Raw genomic sequence first — 21175 nt, 5'->3', positions numbered from 1 at the left:
TAATAAATGAAGGTATCCATTAGCAGGAAATTCAGGTACACAGCTGGAATACTGCCCGCCACGGCTGTAAATGAGGCAGCAGTTAGTACAGATGTGTGTGCACAGTGCTATGTATATCTGTAAGTATAATACACACTTCTATAAATACAGATGTGCACGAGTCACTTTAGATTAAAACCTACAATCATTTTCTCAGTTTCAACCTAAACATGTATTTCAGTTAAATACAGGGTGATAAATGGCTTGCCATTTTAACTCTGAAAAAAACATAACCTGCTGACTTTATTATCAGAGCCAGAAGGGCCCTCAAACGCCATCAATAAACTCTTAGAAAGTCAATTTACTGTAAAACTATTTGCATAGACTCTTCTCTTTCTAAAATTTTCCCTTGGGCTTCAATTTTCTCCTTTGTGAACACTAACCCAAAGGCAAGTAACTCTGGAAATGACTTCTGGTTCTTCTCTTGTTCTTTTATGGAAGGACTTAGTCTTAAGAGTTCAAGAGACGGGGGGCACACCCACTCATGTAGTTACCTCAGACGTGAAACTCAACAGAAAGGTACCTGCTACTATAGAATATCACATACCTTAGTTTCCATTTCAGAAGAGAGAAAAGTTGAAATAAAGAAATACATACATCAGAAATAAAGTTGAGAAGTATTCATTAATACCTTCAAAGAGTTTTGAATCTCTCAGAGGAAGTATTTTTGAGAACAAAAAAATAAAATCAAAACTAGATTGTTCTTAAAAGGAAAGAAATAACAAATTTGGAGAAAATGTGGAAAAAAGGGAACCCTCATACACTGTTAGTGGGAATGTAAATTGGTGCACCACTACAGAAAGAAGTATGGAGATTCCTGGAAAAATTAAAACTAGAATTACCATATGACCCAGCTACTCCACTTCTGAGTATTTATCCGAAGAATACAAAAACACTAATTCGAAAAGATACGTGCATCCTATGTTCATAGCAGCACTATTTACAGTGGTCAAGATATGGAAACAACCTCAGTGCCCATCAACAGATAAATGGATAAAGAAGATGTGATACACACACACACACTGGAATACTACTCAGCCATAAAAAATATGAAATCTTCCTCATTTGCAACAGCATGGATGGACATTGAGGGCATTAGAATAAGTGAAATAAATAAAACAAAAAAAGACAACTCTAGCATTTCACTCATGTATGGAATATAAAAACCAAACACAAAATAAATGAGCAAACCAGAACAAAACAAATAGCACTAATACAGAGAACAGAGTAGTGGTTACCAGGGGGAAGAGGAATGGGAGGAGGGCGGAAGAGGTAAAGTGGGTCAACTGAAGGGTGATGGATAATAAATTTTTGGTGGTGAGCACGCTGTAGGCTGTAGTGTATACAGAATTCAAAAGATAATGTTGCACATGTGAAACTTATATTCAATACAATGTATAAACCAATGTTACTACAAAAAAAATTAGATTGTTCTTTGAGTTTCTAATTAGTATGAATCCTCTGAACAGCTTTATTTCAAAGAAATACTGATAGAAATTATTTTTCTTCTTAAAGATCTATGATTACAAACTTTTATTTTAAATTCTTTCAGAATCATTCATAGCCGAGCTGAAAAAGACAGGTGATGCACATAAAATCCTTCCCAGTATAAGACAGGACCCCCAAAATCAGTAATTGTATCTTGTAATTGAGTGGTTTGCTATTTAATAACCACATGGTGGCAGACAGGAAAACTATAAAGCAAATTTAACCATACCAAAAACAACCCCCTACCACCGTAACTCCTAGGACTTTCTGACCATTCAGCACTCATCCAACTAGTAAGGATCTACTTCAAAATGTGTCTGATTTCAGTATTTCAGGCCATGAAGTCTTTTTTTTTAAAAAGAAGGTTTAGAAGTGCTAACAGCTTATTAAATATTTGCATTTTAATTATAACTTATTTCTGTTCCTTCACTTAATAATAAATATGTCCAACGCTGCCCAAAATTCACAGCAGCAGGTCATTTGGTTGACTTTAGTCAAACTGAAACTTAACAGAGGTGAGTTGAACTTTAAGTTGTAAATCTAATAACTAATATATTCACCCTATAACCCCAACAGCTGGCACAGGACCTGTCAAAGAGCAAGTGCTCATAGTTTGTCAAATCAAACTCAGCTGAGAAGTGTCTGTCAAAGATAATATGCCCTTCGTAAGAAAATGTAACAGAATAATGAATCAGGAATGTCTGGCACAGTAATTCTCTATAGTTCTAAGATCTGCCTGAACGTACAGAAAGAATAATGATTCAGAGGGTAGAAAAGTCAAAAACAGTCATGGTCTCAAATGATAAACCAAGAGTGAAGACATGCAATACAAAATAAGGTGAAGCTAAAACCTAAGCAAAGCAGGAGGGTGGAGGGAAGCACTGAAAGATAACAAAAAGAAAACAGACATACATAAAAAGAAAAAATTAGTTAGGGAGCAAGAAATACAATGGGGTGATCAAGTATTAAACCAGGATGCATGCAACAAGTAAAAGGATTAACCATTTTTAAAATAATTTTTTATTGATTTTATCTGCTTATAAAGGTATTAAATGTTCTTTTTTGAAAATATAAAGAAAATGAAAATAATCTAATATAATTATAGTATAATGTCTTTCAAAACATTTAACAGAAAGGAGTCTGTCCATCCCTACACACACACACACACACACACACCTACTCATGCATACACACAAAAATGTACACATGCTTTTCAACATTCTTTGGACCACCCTGTATAGAATATTAAACCCTAGGTTTTCCTTTTAACAGTAAACATGTTGCCATTTCATTAAAAGTAATCTTCAAGAGTATTATCAGGGCTTCCCTAGTGGCGCAGTGGTTGGGAGTCTGCCTGCTAATGCAGGGGACGCAGGTTCGAGCCCTGGTCTGGGAGGATCCCACAGGCCACGGAGCAACTAGGCCCATGAGCCACAATTACTGAGCCTGCACGTCTGGAGCCTGTGCTCCGCAACAAGAGAGGCCACGACAGTGAGGCCCGCGCACCGCGATGAGGAGTGGCCCCCGCTTGCCACAACTAGAGAAAGCCCTCACACAGAAACGAAGACGCAACACAGCCAAAAATAAATAATTTTTTTTAAATGTATTATCAATAGTATTATTATTAAAGTAATAATACATGCTCCTGGTGAATACATTCCCAGTGCAGAGGGTATGAAATAAGTCCTTCTTTTCTATTCCCTGCCACCCCATTTCCATTTCCCATAGGTAATTCCTTTTATCATTGTTTTTCAGCATTATCCTTCTAAGAAATCATTTACACACACACAAATTTTTACATCTATATATAAAGGATATATATTTAAGTATATATTCTTTCAATTCTTACACAAATAGATTCATAACATACATGCTGTTTTTCACCTGGCTTTTTTGAACCCAAGAATACACCTTGGAAATCTTTTCCTATCAGCACTAAGAAATCTTTCTCATTCGTTTTAATGTCTAGTATTACACAGCATGGATACACCATAATTCATTTAACCATAGTCCTCTTGAATATTGAGCTTGTGTATTTTTGTCGTTCTGCCCAAAACGTTCCAGTCAACATCCTGTTACATGTATTTTTATGAAATGGTACTATTTTTGTAGGATGTGTACCTAGAAAGCCTCCCACATACATATTCTCCTATTTTTTCCTAATGCTAATAAAGTTGCATGTGATTTTTTTAAACCAAGTTAGAATTTTTTGTACATAATAACAGGTAGGCAGGCAGCTAAATTTCTTTTCTTCACACAGCTGATTGTATCAACACAAATTACTAAATAGCCTTCATTCGCTTCACTGAACTGAACTACTGTTTAAAAATATTGAAGTTTCATATATCCTGAAATATCCTGAATATTTCAATATTCTAAATTCTATTTCCTTCCAACAATCTGATTTTGTGTTTGCATGTCTGTACTGTTTTGATTAAAGTAGATTTATAATATACTTTAATATTAGATAAGGAAATCCCTTATAATCTCCCCTCTCAATTTTTTTTTAAACAATCCTTACACATTTATTCTTCCATGTGAACTACAGATTTGACAGTTCCAAAAACCTCAACTGAGATTTAACTGGGACTTAACATCTTTATGAGCTAAGAACATGGAAAAGTCTCCCCATTTATTCGGGTTTTGTTTCATAGCCTCCAAAAACCATTTTTATTTTTTCCATGCAGGCATGTATCCTTCTTTTATCAATTCTACTAGTTTCCCACTTCTACTTCAAAAATATCTGTTCTACTTTATATGTTTAAGTGCCTTCATGTGACTTCTTTTGTTTTCTCCTTCAGTAGAAATCTGTGTTTGTTTTTGGATACCAACAATTGGAACAGTCTTTGTATTTGGAGACACTCTCCATGGTCTGGGTCAAAGCAAAAAGGGAAGAGGGCCTGGCCCTTCTTCCTACTATACAAGTTGACATGTCTCAAGCTCAAAGAATTGGATGCTTCCAGCCAAAACTTTGAATCTTGAAGAAATAAAGGCAAGATGCAGCAACATTTAGAGATCATTCACTTGAGTTAAAAATCCAGCAATTGTAGGCATAATGCAGCAACCCAACCAGACCCTTCCTATGGCTTGTCTATGATGTAAGCTCAGCTGCTGCATCTCCCTTGGTCCCTCCAGGGTTTTAGAGCCTGATTATACAGACTTCCTTTCCTTAGATTCTGTGACCTACTTGATAACTTTCCACTAAATTTCTTTCCTTGTTTTATTACCAGGACTGATTTCTGCTATTTGCTATCAAGAATGTTGGCTAAAACATCATCCTTTGTAATAAGAAATATGTTTTATTTGATTCTGTCTTCTCTAGTGACTTTTCAATATAAAAATCTTTAAATATACATATCCAGGTTAATAAACACAAAATTAAATGAATTAAACATTTTCTCTAATTATTAAAATCCAAAACTTCTGACATCTTAAGAATTCAGCACTCCTTTGCATCTCCTGCTTATCCAAATTTCCCAGTCTCTACTAACTTAATATGGTGATATAAATCCTGTTTACTATTTTTTTAACATCTTTATTGGAGTACAATTGCTTTACAATGGTGTGTTAGTTTCTGCTTTATAACAAAGTGAATCAGCTATACATATACATATATCCCAATATCTCCTCCCTCTTGCATCTCCCTCCCACCCTCCCTATCCCACCCCTCTAGGTGGTCACAAAGCACTGAGCTGATCTCCCTGTGCTATGCAGTTGCTTCCCACTAGCTATCTAATCCTGTTTACTATTATAGAGTATTCTTCAACCACACAGACCTTCTTTTACAAAAATAGTTTTCAGCTTATATTTTTGATCTTACAAAAATATTTTTCAGTTATTTATACACAAATTTACATATTTAATGCTGTGCAGTCAGTCCTGGCAGCAGTTTCAAACCACCTACAACTCTATTGTTCTCAAGTTGCTGATTTTGGTTTGCATCTTATAGTTCATTTTTGAGTATTTTTCTCAGAAAAAGAACACTAGCTTTTCATTTTGTGTTAATTTATATCTGTTTTGTCTCTGTGTTGCCTATGGCCACTTGGCTGGGTATAGACATCTTTGGTCCCAATTCTTTCCCATTCAACGCTTTGTAGACTTTCCTCTGCTGTCTTCTTGCATTTCATGTTCAGCAAATCCAGGTGAACCTGATTTTTACTCCTTTCTGTTTATCAGGACTAAGTTTAACTGTATAAAACAGAAGACCCAAATAGCCGTGGCCTGAGTAAAACAAAAGGACTTCCTTTTTCCCGTATAAAAGATACAAACCCATTCAGAGCCATAATGGAGGCCCCATGTCATTAAAAAGTTTACGATTTGGCTTTCATCCTCAAGGTCACTAGTGTCCAAGACGATGGCATCAATCCATGCCCTCGACAGAAAGTAAAGGAAGGCAAGCGAAGAGTAAAAGAGTGACCATACCAGTTTAGATGGCACCTTTAAATTTTCCTGTGAGTCCTGATTCAACAGCTTGCAAGCAGAAGTCTCACGAATCACCTTTAGCTACACAGGAGGATGGAAAATGTAGCCTTTTAGCTGGACATATGGCCACCACGAACAAAACAACAGTTGTCATTAAAAATGAAGGAGAGAGGGCTTCCATGGTGGCACAGTGGTTGAGAGTCCGCCTGCCGATGCAGGGGACGCGGGTTCGTGCCCCAGTCCGGGAGGATCCCACATGCCGCGGAGCGGCTGGGCCTTTGGGCCATGGCTGCTGGGCCTGCGTGTCTGGAGCCTGTGCTCCGCACGGGAGAGGCCACAGCAGTGAGAAGCCCGCATACCGCAAAAAAAAAAAAAAAAAGAAGGAGGGAGACTCCCCTGGTGGTCCAGTGGTAAAGAATCCGCCTTCCAATGCAGGGGACACAGGTCCCATCCCTGGTTGGGGAACTAAGATTCCACATGCCACGGGGCAACTAAGCCCGTGCACCACAACTACTGAGCTCACGCACCTCAACGAGAGAGCCCGTGTGCCGCAAACTAGAAACAGAAAACCCACATGCCACAACTCACAACTAGAGAGAAGCCTGCGTGCCGCAACAAAGAACCCACACTGCAAGGAAAGACCCCACTTGCCTCAACAAAGATCACGCTTGCCACAACTAAGACCCGACACAGCAAAAAAAAAAAAAGGAGAGAATGGATATCGGTGGGCAAATAACTGTATCTGTCAGGGCAGGTAACATACTTTTTCTCCTTGGTGCTTACAGTATTTGTTTTTGAAATTCATAAAAAACTTCATGATCATATCTAAGAGTAAGTTTTTCACTAAGCTTACCTTGAATCCTTTTGATTTGCAGACCAAGGTCTTTTTTTCTGTTTAAGTTTCTTTCTTTACACTATAATTATTGCTACTATTTCTGTCTGTATTAGTTTGCTAGGGCTGCCATGACAAAGTACCACAGACTGGGTAGCTTAAACAACAGAAATTTGTTTTCTCACAGTTCTGGAGGCTCAAGCTGTTGGCAGAGTTGGTTCCTCCTGAGGCCTCTCTCCTATGTTTGCAGACGGCCATCTTATCACTGTGTCTTCACATGGTCTTCCCTCTTTGGAAGTGTGTGTCCAAATTTCCTCTTCTTATATGGACACCAGTCATATTGAATTAGAGCCCATGCTAATGACCTCATTTTAACTTATTTACCTATTGAAAGACCCTATCTCCAAATTTAGTCACAGTTAGGTACTGGGAGTTAGGACCTCAATGCATGAATTTTAAGGGGACACAATTCAACCTATAACACTATCATTTTAGTGTCATTCTGTAGAATGCCTAAAATCATTTGATCACTATTCTCCACCTTTCACATTATCTTTCTTTTATCATCTTGCGTTTTTCTTCTTCACGATAAGTTTTTCCTCATATCACTGATTTAATTCTTCTAATGTTTTAAACAAGACTTAATTTCCCTATTATCATTTTGGTTTTTCCTTACATTTTGTTCCTGTTGTAGTTAGTTCTTTTTGCATTTCTCCCAATCCCATTCATATAGCTCCCCATTATCATTTCATAGAAGCTATATGCTTGCTGCATACAACCACAGAATCTCAGTCATGTTCAAAAATAAGCACATATTTTTGTGACTGGCTGGTTCAGGCTAGGCAGCTCAGCTGAACATGGCTCGATTCCACATGTCTCTCCTCCTCCTCCTGGGACCAGCACCATCATGGCAATGGCAGAGGCATGACAGGGCATGCTCCCTGGCACAAGGGAATTTCAAGCCCCTCATGCTACATGCTAACAATCAGCAAAAGCAAGAGCCCAAAAATCAAAGAGAAGGAAATACACTCCCTCCCACTCAACTGGAGGGGAAAGGGTGATAATTTTTAGCAAAATTCTAAACTACTACATCATCTTGCATCTTTTGAGAAACTTGAGCTTAAGTCTCCTAAACTTTTGCTATTTTGCTTTATAAATCTTCTTCTTCAAATAAATGCTCTTCTTTGATACCTCAACTTAATGCTTTTTCCCTAATGCTTATTCTACAGCATAAGGGAAAATAAGTATTTTTCCCTTGGGCTTATAAGGGAGTGGGGTTATTCTGTTTGTTTTTAATCCTTGCACGGGTAGAAATCTATTTAGATCTACTATTTACCACCAGACACTCTGGAAGGTATTTCCTTAGCACAGCTCCCATCTACCACTTTACTCTCCAACAAGATTGTATTCAGATGCAGTGCTGAAGTTAAGTCTAAGGTACATAACCCTTAGCTCAATTTGTGTGCCTAAGTTTTTCTCGTGCCCATCTGCAGAGAAGAGATGCAAACTTCTTTCTCTGTCAGGGTCTCTGACTAGACTGAAGCATCACACACAAAGTTGGAAATTCTGGTTTGAACAGAATAGGATTTTATAGACTTCACTCCCAGCATGCACTGCTTCCAGTGCTCCTCTCATCTATAGTCTGATGAAAAAGTATCAACAGTATATAGTGCTCAACTGCCCTCTGAAGAATCTTACGGCTATTTTAAAGGAATGTTGGAAGGACATATGATGTGCACAGCTATCTGATACATGTTAATAACGCCAACGTTCTACTGTCTTACCATCTGGTCTTATTCCCTACCAGGTCTCTCCTAACCTAATAAATGTCCTGAGTCCACCCAGGCCCTTCAACATAGGACTGTGCTACAATGAGCCCAGGCGTTAAAAAAAAAAAAAAATGCTCTCTCTAAACCTTCCCTAAACTACTCCAGAAAGGACTGTCCAAAGCTGAACACAGCTCTAAGTAACAAAGAGTCTTCTAACTTCATATTCATACACCTATATTTCTCAATTAGGCGGACTTCACTATCCAATTTAAGGATTTCTTTTCTCTTCCTTCTGAGATATACCAGAGGTCTCTCTGATCCACTTACAGACCCACAGTAAATGTTTCTTATGTATCTTTACATAAAAGGACCACAAGAAATGTGCAGTGAGGGAATGAACAAACTTTGAATGTCAGCCTCCAGAACGTGGAGTATTTGGTATCATAAAACTATCTTACATTTTCAGAGACAGTATGTTAAAAAGAGAAGTAAAATGAACTATAACAATATTCTGGGAAACAAATAATATTCCTTAAAATCCTACATGGCCGCAAGACACTGTGGCAAAGAGCCTCTTTAACCAACCTCATCCTGCCTTTTTCCTTGTTCTGTTGCACAACTCGGCTAGTGGATTTGATGTACAGGTGCCGATGCAGCTCGTCTATGAGAACTAAGTGGAGGTTCATCTTCTTGCTGTGAAGCTCCAGCCTGAGGTCACTCAGTCCTTCCACCTGGAGCAGGGGACCCTCCAAAGACTCGACTGCAGACACCTGAAAACGGCAAAAAAAAAAAAGATTAAGACAACGAAATAATCTAGTAATATCATAAATAAGAAAGACTACCTTTTAAAAGATACTGTCAGGACTTCCCCAGTGGTCCAGTGGTTAAGAATCCGCCTGCCAATGCAGGGGACATGGGTTTGATCCCTGGTCCCGGAAGATCCCACAAGCCGCGGAGCAACCAAGCCCATGCGCCACAACTACCGAGCCTGGGCTCTAGAGCCCGCAAGCCACAACTACTGAGCCCACGCACCACAGCTACTGAACCGCACGCGCCCTAGAGCCCGTGCTCTGCAACAAGAGAAGCCCCGCAATGAGAAGCCCGCGCACCGTAACGAAGAGTAGCTCCAGCTCGCCGCAACTAGAGAAAGCCCGCACACAGCAGCAAAGACCCAACGCAGCCAAAAATAAATTTTTAAAAAATAAAAATAAAAGATACTGTCAGAAGAGTTTGAGAACTTTATCAGCATACTTCAGACTTTCAGTGTAATGAGGATAGGCCTAGTTCTGCTCTTGAAGGGTTCAACATTGGAGACAGAGAATGCTGAAGAAAACAATCATGGTAAACATGAAGGCATCTAAAGCACCTCAGCAAAGCTGTACATACTATTTATTCCCACACACATTGCCTATCCATGGACACAAGTAAAATGACCTCCTACTGAAATAATTATAATGTTTATATCCTCACAAGACGTCCACATACTAATGATTTAGATCAACTTTTAGTCAAACTTAGCCTCTTATGACTAAGACTCAATAAAAGCACACCTTATCAATTTTTTAAATAATTCTCAGGGCCATCATGAATCAGAGCTTGGTAAGCCTAAGTCTACAAGTGTATTTACAGTCATCTCTAGCTCTTTCTCATATTCACATACACACAGAGGAAAATGCATTTTTACATGAATGTTACAAGCAGACAACAGCAGTCATCACCTCTCCTTGGACTGACTCAGTCTGATAGAAGAAACGGGATTTGAAAGGTGAACAGAAGATAAACTATGAGAAGGGAGATTCTCTTGGCATAAAGTGCAATTTGGGAGATTTTAAGACAAAAAGGATTGAATGAATAAAAATGGTGTAGGAATACCTACAACAAATGGACAAGACGAGGGACTCAGGGAATTTGGAATAGTTCACTTTGAAACCAAAGTGAGAACTGCAAAGGGGATAAAAAGACAGTATGTATTATATAATCCCATTTATCCATGTACATAAAATTTTATTTATGTCTTTCTATGTATAAAGACCTTACATATTTTTCTTAAAGAAAAAGAAAGTGAAGAGGTACTATTCCTTGGGAGAAAAAAAGAAGAAAGAAACACAAAGACTAATAATAATAACGATAGTAGCAGTAGTAGTAATAATCGTAACAACAGTAATGGAGAAGACTTGACTACAAGCTGAACTCTGGGAAAAGAGCCCTACCAAGCTCCCTGAAGGAATTAATGTGCAATGACTATTCCCTGCTTTGGTTATACATCTAAATATTCCTCATCTGTACAGATAAAGGCAATAACTAATAACACTACTTAAAAAATCAAGCATTTATACAAAAACAATCAATAGATAATAGAACTCATGAAAGATCAGTGATCAAAAATGTTGATCACAGATCTATCCCAGTATATGCAGTCACTTACGAGAGTGTGGACAGTGAACACAGAAAGCTTTGTAGCTGCCAAATACAAACCGGCCTGAGATGGGGAGGAAAATGCAATGGCTTAGCCACAAACACATCACTTGTTTTGTGATGTGCTATAATGAAATGTCAGCAACAAATAAGTTTCCTTAAGTTAACCAAGACAGAATCGAGGAATGAAAGAGTGACAAGCCCTGGGCCAGCTCTGCCCTCTGAAGCCTGCCAGTTCATTTTCACGCTGAATCGCAACCGCCCCTGCTATGAGAGCCCCCTGCCTGGTGCAAGCTGCGGGCAATTCCAAATGGAAAGGCTGCCTCACGAAATGACCAAAGTGTCCCCAAGGAGGAAAAACAACAACAAATTCATTTACACGTGTGCTCTAAAATGGATTTTAACTCAGGTCTCTAGCAGAGAAAAGAGGATGCATTAACCTTTAGTGACATCAAGATTCAGAAAATGAAAAATAATTTGGTAAACCACTGGCCGATCATGTAGACTTATCCCTCAAGGTAATTGAATCCAGCTGAGATATTTAAGCTTAAAAACCACCCACTGCACGTCCACACTCAATTTGTTTGTAAGAATTTGCATGAAGACTTTTAACCCAAACAGCTCATGTTCCAATTACAAAACTATATGACGATGTCAACTTTCAAAGCCACTTAATTTTTCTTAAATGTAGGTAAAGCACTTAGCAACACAGTGCCTGGCACATACTGAGGGCTCCTCACATTATTTTTAACAGAACCTATTTACCATGTGGATAAAGAAACCTCGGAGGGTCTTTCCAACATGTTTTAAGGCAGCATTTTCAGTAAAGTGCTGTTTCCATCATGGAACTATTATTAATCACGTAGAAAACAAACTTTCTGAATATGTTTTCTTAACCGAAAATACAAGTACAGTTACCATATATACAATCAAGAGTAGTCTCAGAACTTCAAAGATTTAAAAACCTTACCACAAATAGGAAAATAGCCTCTATTTCTGTAGGAAGATACAGTGCCTTATTTTCTGGCCTTCACAAACTAAAAGTCTATTTATAAAGCTGTAATTATGAAAGCTAAGCAAGGCCACTGTATTCCCTGACTCTAACCTTGCTTAGTGGTACTCAAAACAATTTGCAGAAAATAGTTGTCAATGCATATATTTCATCCCTAGGACATCAGTTTAAAAACCTGAACTTTATCTTCTGTGGTTTTAAGTAGCTTGTACCATAAAGCTTACACATAAGGAAAACTCAGTGGGGCAGCAGTCAATCCCACCATGACTGATGATTAATTCTGTTGTACTGGGGTGTCTGGTTTCTATGCATTTCCTGACATTTAGCCTTTAATAGAGGACAAATCCTTAAATATCCATCTACAGTTAGAAATGTGCGTAATTACTGATAAAAATACCACCATTTTTTTCTTTAATGTATGGGAAGTGGTCATTTTTTAAATTATTTCACTGTTTTCTAAATTTAATGACTGCAGAGCACTTTTTAAATAACACACCGATGAAACATCAACAGGAATTCAAGAGATGCAGCTGGATTAAAGTGGACGGCAACAGATTAATTCTTTGAGAAATAATCAAAACCGGTTTCAGAAATGTGACATACAACAATGAATACTATCACAAATAAATATTAAAATTACAGGACAAGACACGGCAGATGAGGCAGATGAAAGATCAGACAACATACAGTGGAACTGTTCACTGGAAAATGCTGTCTATACATCTACTCACAGATCGAAATATGATGAATTAATGTGTCAAATGATCTCTACTGTGACCTTCTAGAATTCTCAGGTATGCCACACCATTTCTTTTTTTTTGAATTTTTGAATTTTATTTTATTTTTTTATACAGCAGATTCTAACTAGTTATCTATTTTATACATATTAGTGTATACATGTCACTCCCAAACTCCCAATTCATCCCACCACCACCACACCCCCTGCCACCTTCCCTCCTTGGTGTCCATACGTTTGTTCTCTACATCTGTGTCTCTATTTCTGCCCTGCAAACCGGTTCATCTGTACCATTTTTCTAGGTTCCACATATATACGTTAAAATATGATATTTGTTTTTCTCGTTCTGACTTACTTCACCCTGTATGACAGCCTCTAAATCCAACCACGTCTCTACAAATAACCCAATTTTGTTCCTTTTTATGGCCGAGTAATATTCCATTGTGTTAGCATTACACTGAACACTGGATGCATGTGTCTTTTTGAATTATGGTTTTCTCTGGGTATATGCCCAGTAGTGGGATTGCTAGGTCATATAGTAATTCTGTTTTTAGTTTTTTAAGGAAGCTCCATACTATTTTCTCCATAGTGGCTGTATCAATTTACATTCCCACCAACAGTGCAATAGGGCTCCCTTTTCTCCATACCCTCTCCAGCATTTGTTGTTTGTACATTTTCTGATGATGCCCATTCCAACTGGTGTGAGGTGACACCTCATTGTTGTTTTGATTTGCATTTCTCTAATAATTAGTCATGTTGAGCAGCTTTTCATGTGCTTCTTGGCCACCTGTATGTCTTCCTTGGAGAAACATCTATTTAGGTCTTCTGCCCATTTTTTGATTGGGATTTTTTTTAATATTGAGCTGTATGAGCTGTTCATATATTTTGGAGATTAATCCTTTCTCTGTTGAATCATTTGCAAATATTTTCTCCCATTTTGAGGATCTGCTTTTCGTCTTGTTTGTAGTTTCCTTTGTTTTGCAAAAGCTTTTAAGTTTCATTAGGTCCCATTTGTTTATTTTGGTTTTATTCCCATTACTCTAGGAGGTGGACCAAACAAGATCTTGCTGTGACTTATGCCAAAGAGTGTTCTTCCTGCTTTCCTCTAAGAGTTTTATAGTGTCCAGTCTTACATTTAGGTCTCTGATCCATTTTGAGTTTACTTTTCTGTATGGTGTTAGGAAGTGTTCTAATTTCATTCTTTTACATGTAGCTGTCAAGTTTTCCCACCACCACTTATTGAAGAGACTGTGCTTTCTCCATTGTATATCCTTGCCTCCTTTGTCATAGACTAGCTGACCATAAGTGCATGGGTTTATCTCTGGGCTTTCTATCCTGTTCCATTAATCTATATTTGTTTTTGTGCCAGTACCATACTGTCTTGATTACTGTAGCTTTGCAGTATAGTCTGAGGTCAGGGAGTCTGATTCCTCCAGCTCTGTTTTTTTCCCCCTCAAGACTTCTTTGGCTATTCAGGGTCGTTTGTGTCTCCACAGAAATTTTATAATTTTTTGTTCTAGTTCTGTGAAAAATGCCACTGGTAATTTGATAGGGATTGCACTGAATCTGTAGATTGCTTTGAGTGGTACAGTCATTTCACAATATTGATTCTTCCAATCCAAGAACATGCTACATCTCTCCATCTGTTTGTCTTTGATTTCTTTCATCAGTGTCTTACAGTTTTCTGAGTACAGGTCTTTTACCTCCTTACGTAGGTTTATTCCTAGATATTTTATTCTTTTTGTTGCAATGGTGAATGGGATTTTTTCCTTAATTTCTCTTCTTATTCATTGTTAGTGTATAGGAATACAAGAGATTTCTGTGCATTAATTTTGTATCCTGCAACTTTACCAAATTCATTGATTACCTTTAATACTTTTCTGGTGGCATCTTCAGGATTCTCTATGTATAGTATCATGTCATCTGCAAACAGTGACAGTTTTACTTCTTCTTTTCCTATTTCTTTTCCTTTTGTTTCTTTTTCTTCTGACTGCTGTGGCCAGGACTTCCAAAACTATGTTGAATAAGAGTGGTGAGAGTGGACATCCTTGTTTTGTTCCTGATCTTGGAAGAAATGCTTTCAGTTTTTCAACATTGAGAATGATATTTGCTGTGGGTTTGTCATATATGGCCTTTACTATGTTGAAGTAGGTTCCCTCTATGCCCACTTTCTGGAGAGTTTTTATCATAAATGAGTATTGAATTTTGTCAAAAGCCTTTTCTGCATCTATCAAGATGATCATATGGTTTTTATTCTTCCATTTGTTAATATGGTGTATCACACTGACTGATTTGCATATGTTGAAGAATCCGTGCATCCCTGGGATAAATCCCCCTTGATAATGGTGTATGATCCTTTTAATGTGTTGTTGGATTCTGTTTGCCCGTATTTTGTTGAGAATTTTTACATCTATATTCATCAGTGATATTGGTCTGTAATTTTCTGTCTTTCTTTGTAGTATCTTTGTCTGGTTTTGGTATCAGGGTGATGGTGGCCTCATAGAATGAGTTTGGGAGTGTTCCTTCCTCTGCAATTTTTGAAGAGTTTGAGAAGAATGGGTGTTAGCTCTTCTGTAAATGTTTGAAAGAATTCACCTGTGAAGCCATCTGGTCCTGGACTTTTGTTTGTTGGAAGATTTTTAATCACAGTTTCAATTTCATTACTTGTGATTGGTCTGTTCAAATTTTCTATTTCTTCCTGGTTCAGTCTTGGAAGGTTCTACCTTTCTAAGAATTTGTCCATTTCTTCCAGGTTGTCCATTTTATTGGCATAGAGTTGCTTGTAGTAGTCTCTTAGGATGCTTTGTATTTCTTCAGTGTCTGTTGTAACTTCTCCTTTTTCATTTCTGTTTTTATTGATTTGAGTCCTAACCCTCTTCTTCTTGGTGAGTCTGGCTAATGGTTTATCAATTTTGTTTATATTCTCAAAGAACCAGCTTTTAGTTTTATTGATCTTTGCTATTGTTTTCTTTGTTTCTATTTATTTCTGCTCTTACCTTTAGGATTTCTTTCCTTCTACTAACTTTGGATTTTGTTTGTTCTTTCTCTAGCTCCTTTAGGTGTAAGGTTAGTTTTTTTGAGATTTTTCTTGTTTCTTGAGGTAGGCTTATATTGCTATAAACTTCCCTCTTATAACTGCTTTAGTTGCATCCCATAGGTTTTGGATCGTCGTGTTTTCATGGTCCTTTGTCTCTAGTTACTTTTTGATTTCCTCTTTGATTTCTTCAGTCATCTCTTGGTTATTTAGTAATGTATTATTTAGGCTCCATGTGTTTGTGTGTTTTACGTTTTGTTTTCCCTGTAACTGATTTCTAATCTCATAGCACTGTGGTCAGAAAAGATGCTTGATATGATTTCAATTTTCTTAAATTTACCAAGGCTTAATTTGTGACCCAAGATATGATCTATCCTGGAAAACGTTTTATGTACACTTGAGAGGAAAGTGTAATCTGCTGTTTTGGGATGGAATGTCCTATAAATATCAATTAAATCTATCTGGTCTATTGTGTCATTTAAAGCTTGTGTGTCCTTATTAATCTTCTGTCTGGATGATCTGTCCATTGGTGTAAGTGAGATGTTAAAGTCCCCCACTAGTATTGTGTTGCTGTCAATTTTCTCTTTTATAGCTGTTAGCAGTTGCCTTATGTATTGAGGAGCACCTATGTTGGGTGCATATATAATTGTTATATCTTCTTCTTGGATTGATCCCTTGCTCATTATGTAGTGTCCTTCCTCGTCTCTTGTAACATTCTCTATTTTATCTGATACAAGTATTGCTACTTCAGCTTTCTTTTGATTTCCATTTGCATGGAATATGTTTTTCCATCCCCTCACTTTCAGTCTGTATGTATCCCTAGGTCTGAAGTGGGTCTCTTGTAGACAGCATATATACATGGGTCTTGTTTGTACCCATTCAGCAAGCCTGTGTCTTTTGGTTTGAGCATTTAATCCATTCATGTTCAAGGTAATTATCAATATGTATGTTCCTATTACCATTTTCTCAATTGTTATGGGTTTGTTTTTGTAGGTCCTTTTCTTCTCTTGTGTTTCCCACTTAGAGAATTTCCTTTAGCATTTGTTGTAGAGCTGGTTTGGTGGTGCTGAATTCTCTTACCTTTTGCTTGTCCTTAAAGCCTTTTTTTTTTTTTTTTTTTTGCAGTACGTGGGCCTCTCACTTTTGTGGCCTCTCCCGTTGCAGAGCACAGGCTCTGGATGCGCAGGCTCAGCGGCCATGGCCCACAGGCCTAGCCGCTCCACGGCACTTGGGATCCTCCCGGACCGGGGCACGAACCTGTGTCCCCTGCATCGGCAGGCGGACTCCCAACCACTACGCCACCAGGGAAGGCCTCCTTAAAGCTTTTGATTTCTCCATCGAATCTGAATGAGATCCTTGCCGGGTAATCTTGGTTGTAGGTTCTTCCCTTTCATTACTTTAAGTATATTGTGCCACTCCCTTCTGGCTTGTAGAGTTTCTGCTGAGAAATCAGCTGTTAACCTTATGGGAGTTCCCTTGTATGTTATTTGTCGTTTTTCCCTTGTTGCTTTCAATAATTTTTGTCAATTTGAATACTATGTGTCTTGGCATGTTTCTCCTTGGGTTTATCCTGTATTGGACTCGCTGTGCTTCCTGTACTTGGGTGGCTATTTCCTTTCCCGTGTTAGGGAAGTTTTCGACTATAATCTCTTCAAATATTTTCTCAGGTCCTTTCTCTCTCTCTTCTCCTTCTGGGACCCCTATAATGCGAAGGTTGTTGTGTTCAATGTTGTCCCAGAGGCCTCTCAGGCCATCTTCATTTCTTTTCATTCTTTATTCTGTTCTGTGGCAGTGAATTCCACCCTTCTGTCTTCCAGGTCACTTACCTGTTCTTCTGCCTCAGTCATTCTGCTATTGATTCCTTCTAGTGTATTTTCATTTTATTGTATTGTTCGTCTCTGTTTGTTCTTTAATTCTTCTAGGTGTTTGTTCTTTAATTCTAGATCTTTGTGAAACATTTCTTTCATCTTCTCGATCTTTACCTCCATTCTTTTTCTGAGGTCCTAGATCTTCTTTACTATCATTATGCTGAATTCTTTTTCTGGAAGGTTGCCTATCTCCACTTCATTTAGTTGTTTTTCTGGGGTTTTATCTTGTTCCTTCATCTGGTACATAACCCTCTGCCTTTTCATTTTGTCTATCTTTCTGTGAATGTGGTTTTCCTTCCACAGGCTGCAGCACTGTAGTACTTCCTTCTGCTGTCTGCCCTCTGGTGGATGAGGCTATCTAAGAGGCTTGTGCAAGCTTCCTGATGGGAAGGACTGGTGGTGGGTAGAGCTGGGTGTTGCTCTGGTGGGCAAAGCTCAGTAAAACTTTAATCTGCTTGTCTGCTGATGGGGAGGGCTGAGTTCCCTCCCTGTTGGTTGTTTGGCCTGAGGCAATCCAGCACTGGAGGCTACAGGCTCTTTGGTGGAGCTAATGGCGGACTCTGGCAGGGCTCACACCGAGGTGTACTTCCCAGAACTTCTGCTGCCAGTGTCCTTGTCCCCTGAGTGAGCCACAGCCACCCCCTGCCTCTGAAGGAGACCCTCCAACACTAGCAGTTAGGTCTGATTCAGTCTCCTATGGGGTCACTGCTCCTTCCCCTGGGTCCCAATGCACACACTACTTTGTGTGTGCCCTCCAAGAGTGGAGTCCCCACATCATTTGTTAAAGGTAGAGTACTACATAATGAGACAACCAGATGTATTTGGAAGTTTTCTTACACATATTTTCAAAAATAAATCCACGTGGGGAGAGGGGGAGGGAGGGGAGATAGATACTACCAACAAGGATTTTTTCACAGAACACCTACTATTATCTGACAGAACGTTAATGTTCTAACTCACCAGAGTTAGAAACTGCTCATACAGACAACAGAAATCTGTTTGAGTTGAAAACAAATATTTCTTTTAGGATTACAAAGATAAGCAAACATCTACAAAATGTTTTAACACATGATATCGAACAAGATAGTATGCTTCACTATTAAAAACCTATCCATTTAAGAAACAAGTTCTGAGAAATATTTCCTTAACTCAATAAAATAGGTCAGAGGTACAGTTAAAATGTACATAATCAAGAATCGTCTGGTGCTTTCAAAAAAGAAATTTGCCTTGAGTTGAGAGATCAACCTACAACAAAGGAAATCTTTGTAATTAGAAACTACAAGTGTCCTTAAATTTTCTTTCCCAAATGTCTATTTCTCATTTTCATTTTAGTTTAAACTAGGAATAATGATTTCATAGTTAAGTGTTTGTCTTCTACCAGTCTTACTCAAGCTGATTAAGTAAAAAGATCTAGTTTTGTGCTTTAACACAAACCAATGGAAATGTCTTTAAGTAACATCAAAGTCAGCCATTCTCAACAGCTGCTTCATTGAAAAAACGCTAGAAAAGAAACCACTGATCTTTATTTTATTTTTTTGGTTGGGGGAGGTGAGATACACAAAGGTGAATGACAACTGTAACTGTTTCTAAATAGAACTAAGGTTCAAGCCAAAAAACAAACAAAAAAATCTTTCAAATTTAAGCAAAAAAACCCAACCTGATAACTAAACCATCTGCTGGCTAATATTTTGGCAACAGTGTTCCCTACAAAAAGCAAATGTGTTGCCACTGTTGAGTCCAAAACAAATATTTCCTTCAGGACTCTGATAAGTACATGGTTCCAAAATGTTCTATCACTTTTCAGTAGGTCAGTACATCTCCCTTAAGGAAGCATTTTTCTAGTAAGACAACAAAACCATCCTGAAAATGTTGCCTTGGCCCAACTTACAGATATAATAGAAAGATATGAAATTGGGCTATTCTAGAGAATCGATACCATCCCTTCCCATAAGTATATAAAAAGACACAAGTCTGAACACCCTCAACGAAATAAGAACACCAAAAATCTTTGGCTATGAACAACAAAAGAAACATGCCTTGGAACCTGAGATTTACTTAGCACCCAGGTCACCAGCCTGCTGCCATGGGCCCCTGAACTGTGGCAAGGCAAACTCTGGTGTCTTCAGGCCCTAGTCCTCAAGACAGTACTCCATCTAGAATTCTCCACATTCAAGCTCAGGGGGTCCCAGATGGGCCCAAGAAGCCTCACTCTGAATCAAGTATGATTCATACCCATCTCAACACAAGCAGGGAGGATGTTTCTCACAAGAATCCCAAATCATTCACTTACCAAACATTCCCGTTTAGCTATACCGTATTTCCCAAGGCAGAGATTTTATTCTTTATCAGACAGAAACTGGTAAAAGAAACCAAATGCAAGTTTAAAAAAACAAAAAAAAAACGTGATTTCATGTATTAGTTTGAAATACGAAAATTACTGTTTTCATGAGTCAAAAATGATCAAATATCGGCTGTTTCAATCTAACAGTTTAAGGAGCCAGTCTGAAAGCCTTGATGCATCTAGGAAATCACTGTACTTTGTAGAATGTTGTGGCCCGTATAGAGTCCTAAGTATTTAACTGCATAGAGAAACTAGCAACAATTTTACTTTCAGAATATAGTATCATATTATATGGGATATAAAACACAAGCATGTGACCCCAAAGGATTTTGTGCACAAAACTCCTACCTGTTAGATATAAACTTGATAATAGCACTTAAAAACTTTCTTAAGGATAAACGTCATCCGCTCACTTGTGTTTATAGCATGACACGAGCCACCACATGTGGCCTAAGTAGAGGACGGCTTAGACTGCTCTGCACACGCAAGTGGTTGGTGGAGTGAGGAAAAGAGTATGGGACTTACAAGGGAGAATAAAGGGCTCAGCCTACTGTGGAGGTTTCAGGGAGTCCTAGGGGTCTAGAGGAAAAACAGAATCCCTGATCCCAGCTTCATTGGAGCAGATAGAGGTTTTTGGCTCCCTAGGGTTCAGCCTGGCCTCTGACTGAAGGCCTCAGGGCTATTGACAGTTTGGTACTTAAAACAGACTTCCCAAGAAAGCTGTATAGGGCAAGGCCGAGCGCCTGGAGCAAGAACACTTCCCCCACCCCCACCCCAACTCCTCAGCTTGTAGCCCATCAACAACGATCAAATCAGGCCATCAAAAAAGCCCATTCTTAGAATAAGTCAGTTTGCTGACATAATATTGATCAGCCGCATTCAGGTGCCCCTTCTTCTCCCTCAGGAAGCCCAATACCTATTATGCGGCCTCAGCAGGCTCTCACCACTACGAACAGGATGCTAGCCACCTCCATTCTCCCTTCATTACTGCCAGGGTTATTGCATGTTTTTATCTAATAAACCTTCATCAGCTCAAATGGAGGGTTGTTAGTAGTTGAGGTAACAGCCAAATGATAAAGCTCCAGAGAGATATCAGTGCTTGCTGGTGCATTAACAAAGAGAGGACAAGGGCTGAGGTCAAGCGCGTGTCAATGTAAATGAGGCGACAGTAGGTACTAAAGGCTTAATGCAATAGACTGCCTGGGAGATAATGGAATTT

The 21175-nt window shown here is 38.5% G+C and overlaps 1 protein-coding gene across 1 annotated transcript in view; it reads right to left on the bottom strand.

Moving 5' to 3' along the window:
• EXOC4 (exocyst complex component 4) overlaps positions 1-21175 on the bottom strand; it is an 822005-nt gene that overhangs the window by 757680 nt on the left and 43150 nt on the right. The window contains exon 4 of the mRNA XM_065883517.1: positions 9136-9320. Within this exon, the coding sequence (XP_065739589.1) occupies positions 9136-9320 (185 nt within the window). The remainder of the gene's footprint in view (positions 1-9135; positions 9321-21175) is intronic.

The sequence above is a fragment of the Phocoena phocoena genome, chromosome 9 (assembly GCF_963924675.1).
Source record: "Phocoena phocoena chromosome 9, mPhoPho1.1, whole genome shotgun sequence".
In the NCBI taxonomy this organism is placed as follows: Eukaryota; Metazoa; Chordata; class Mammalia; order Artiodactyla; family Phocoenidae; genus Phocoena; species Phocoena phocoena.
The sequence above is the reverse complement of the archived record's forward strand: the minus strand, read 5'-3'. Positions and strand labels throughout refer to the sequence as shown.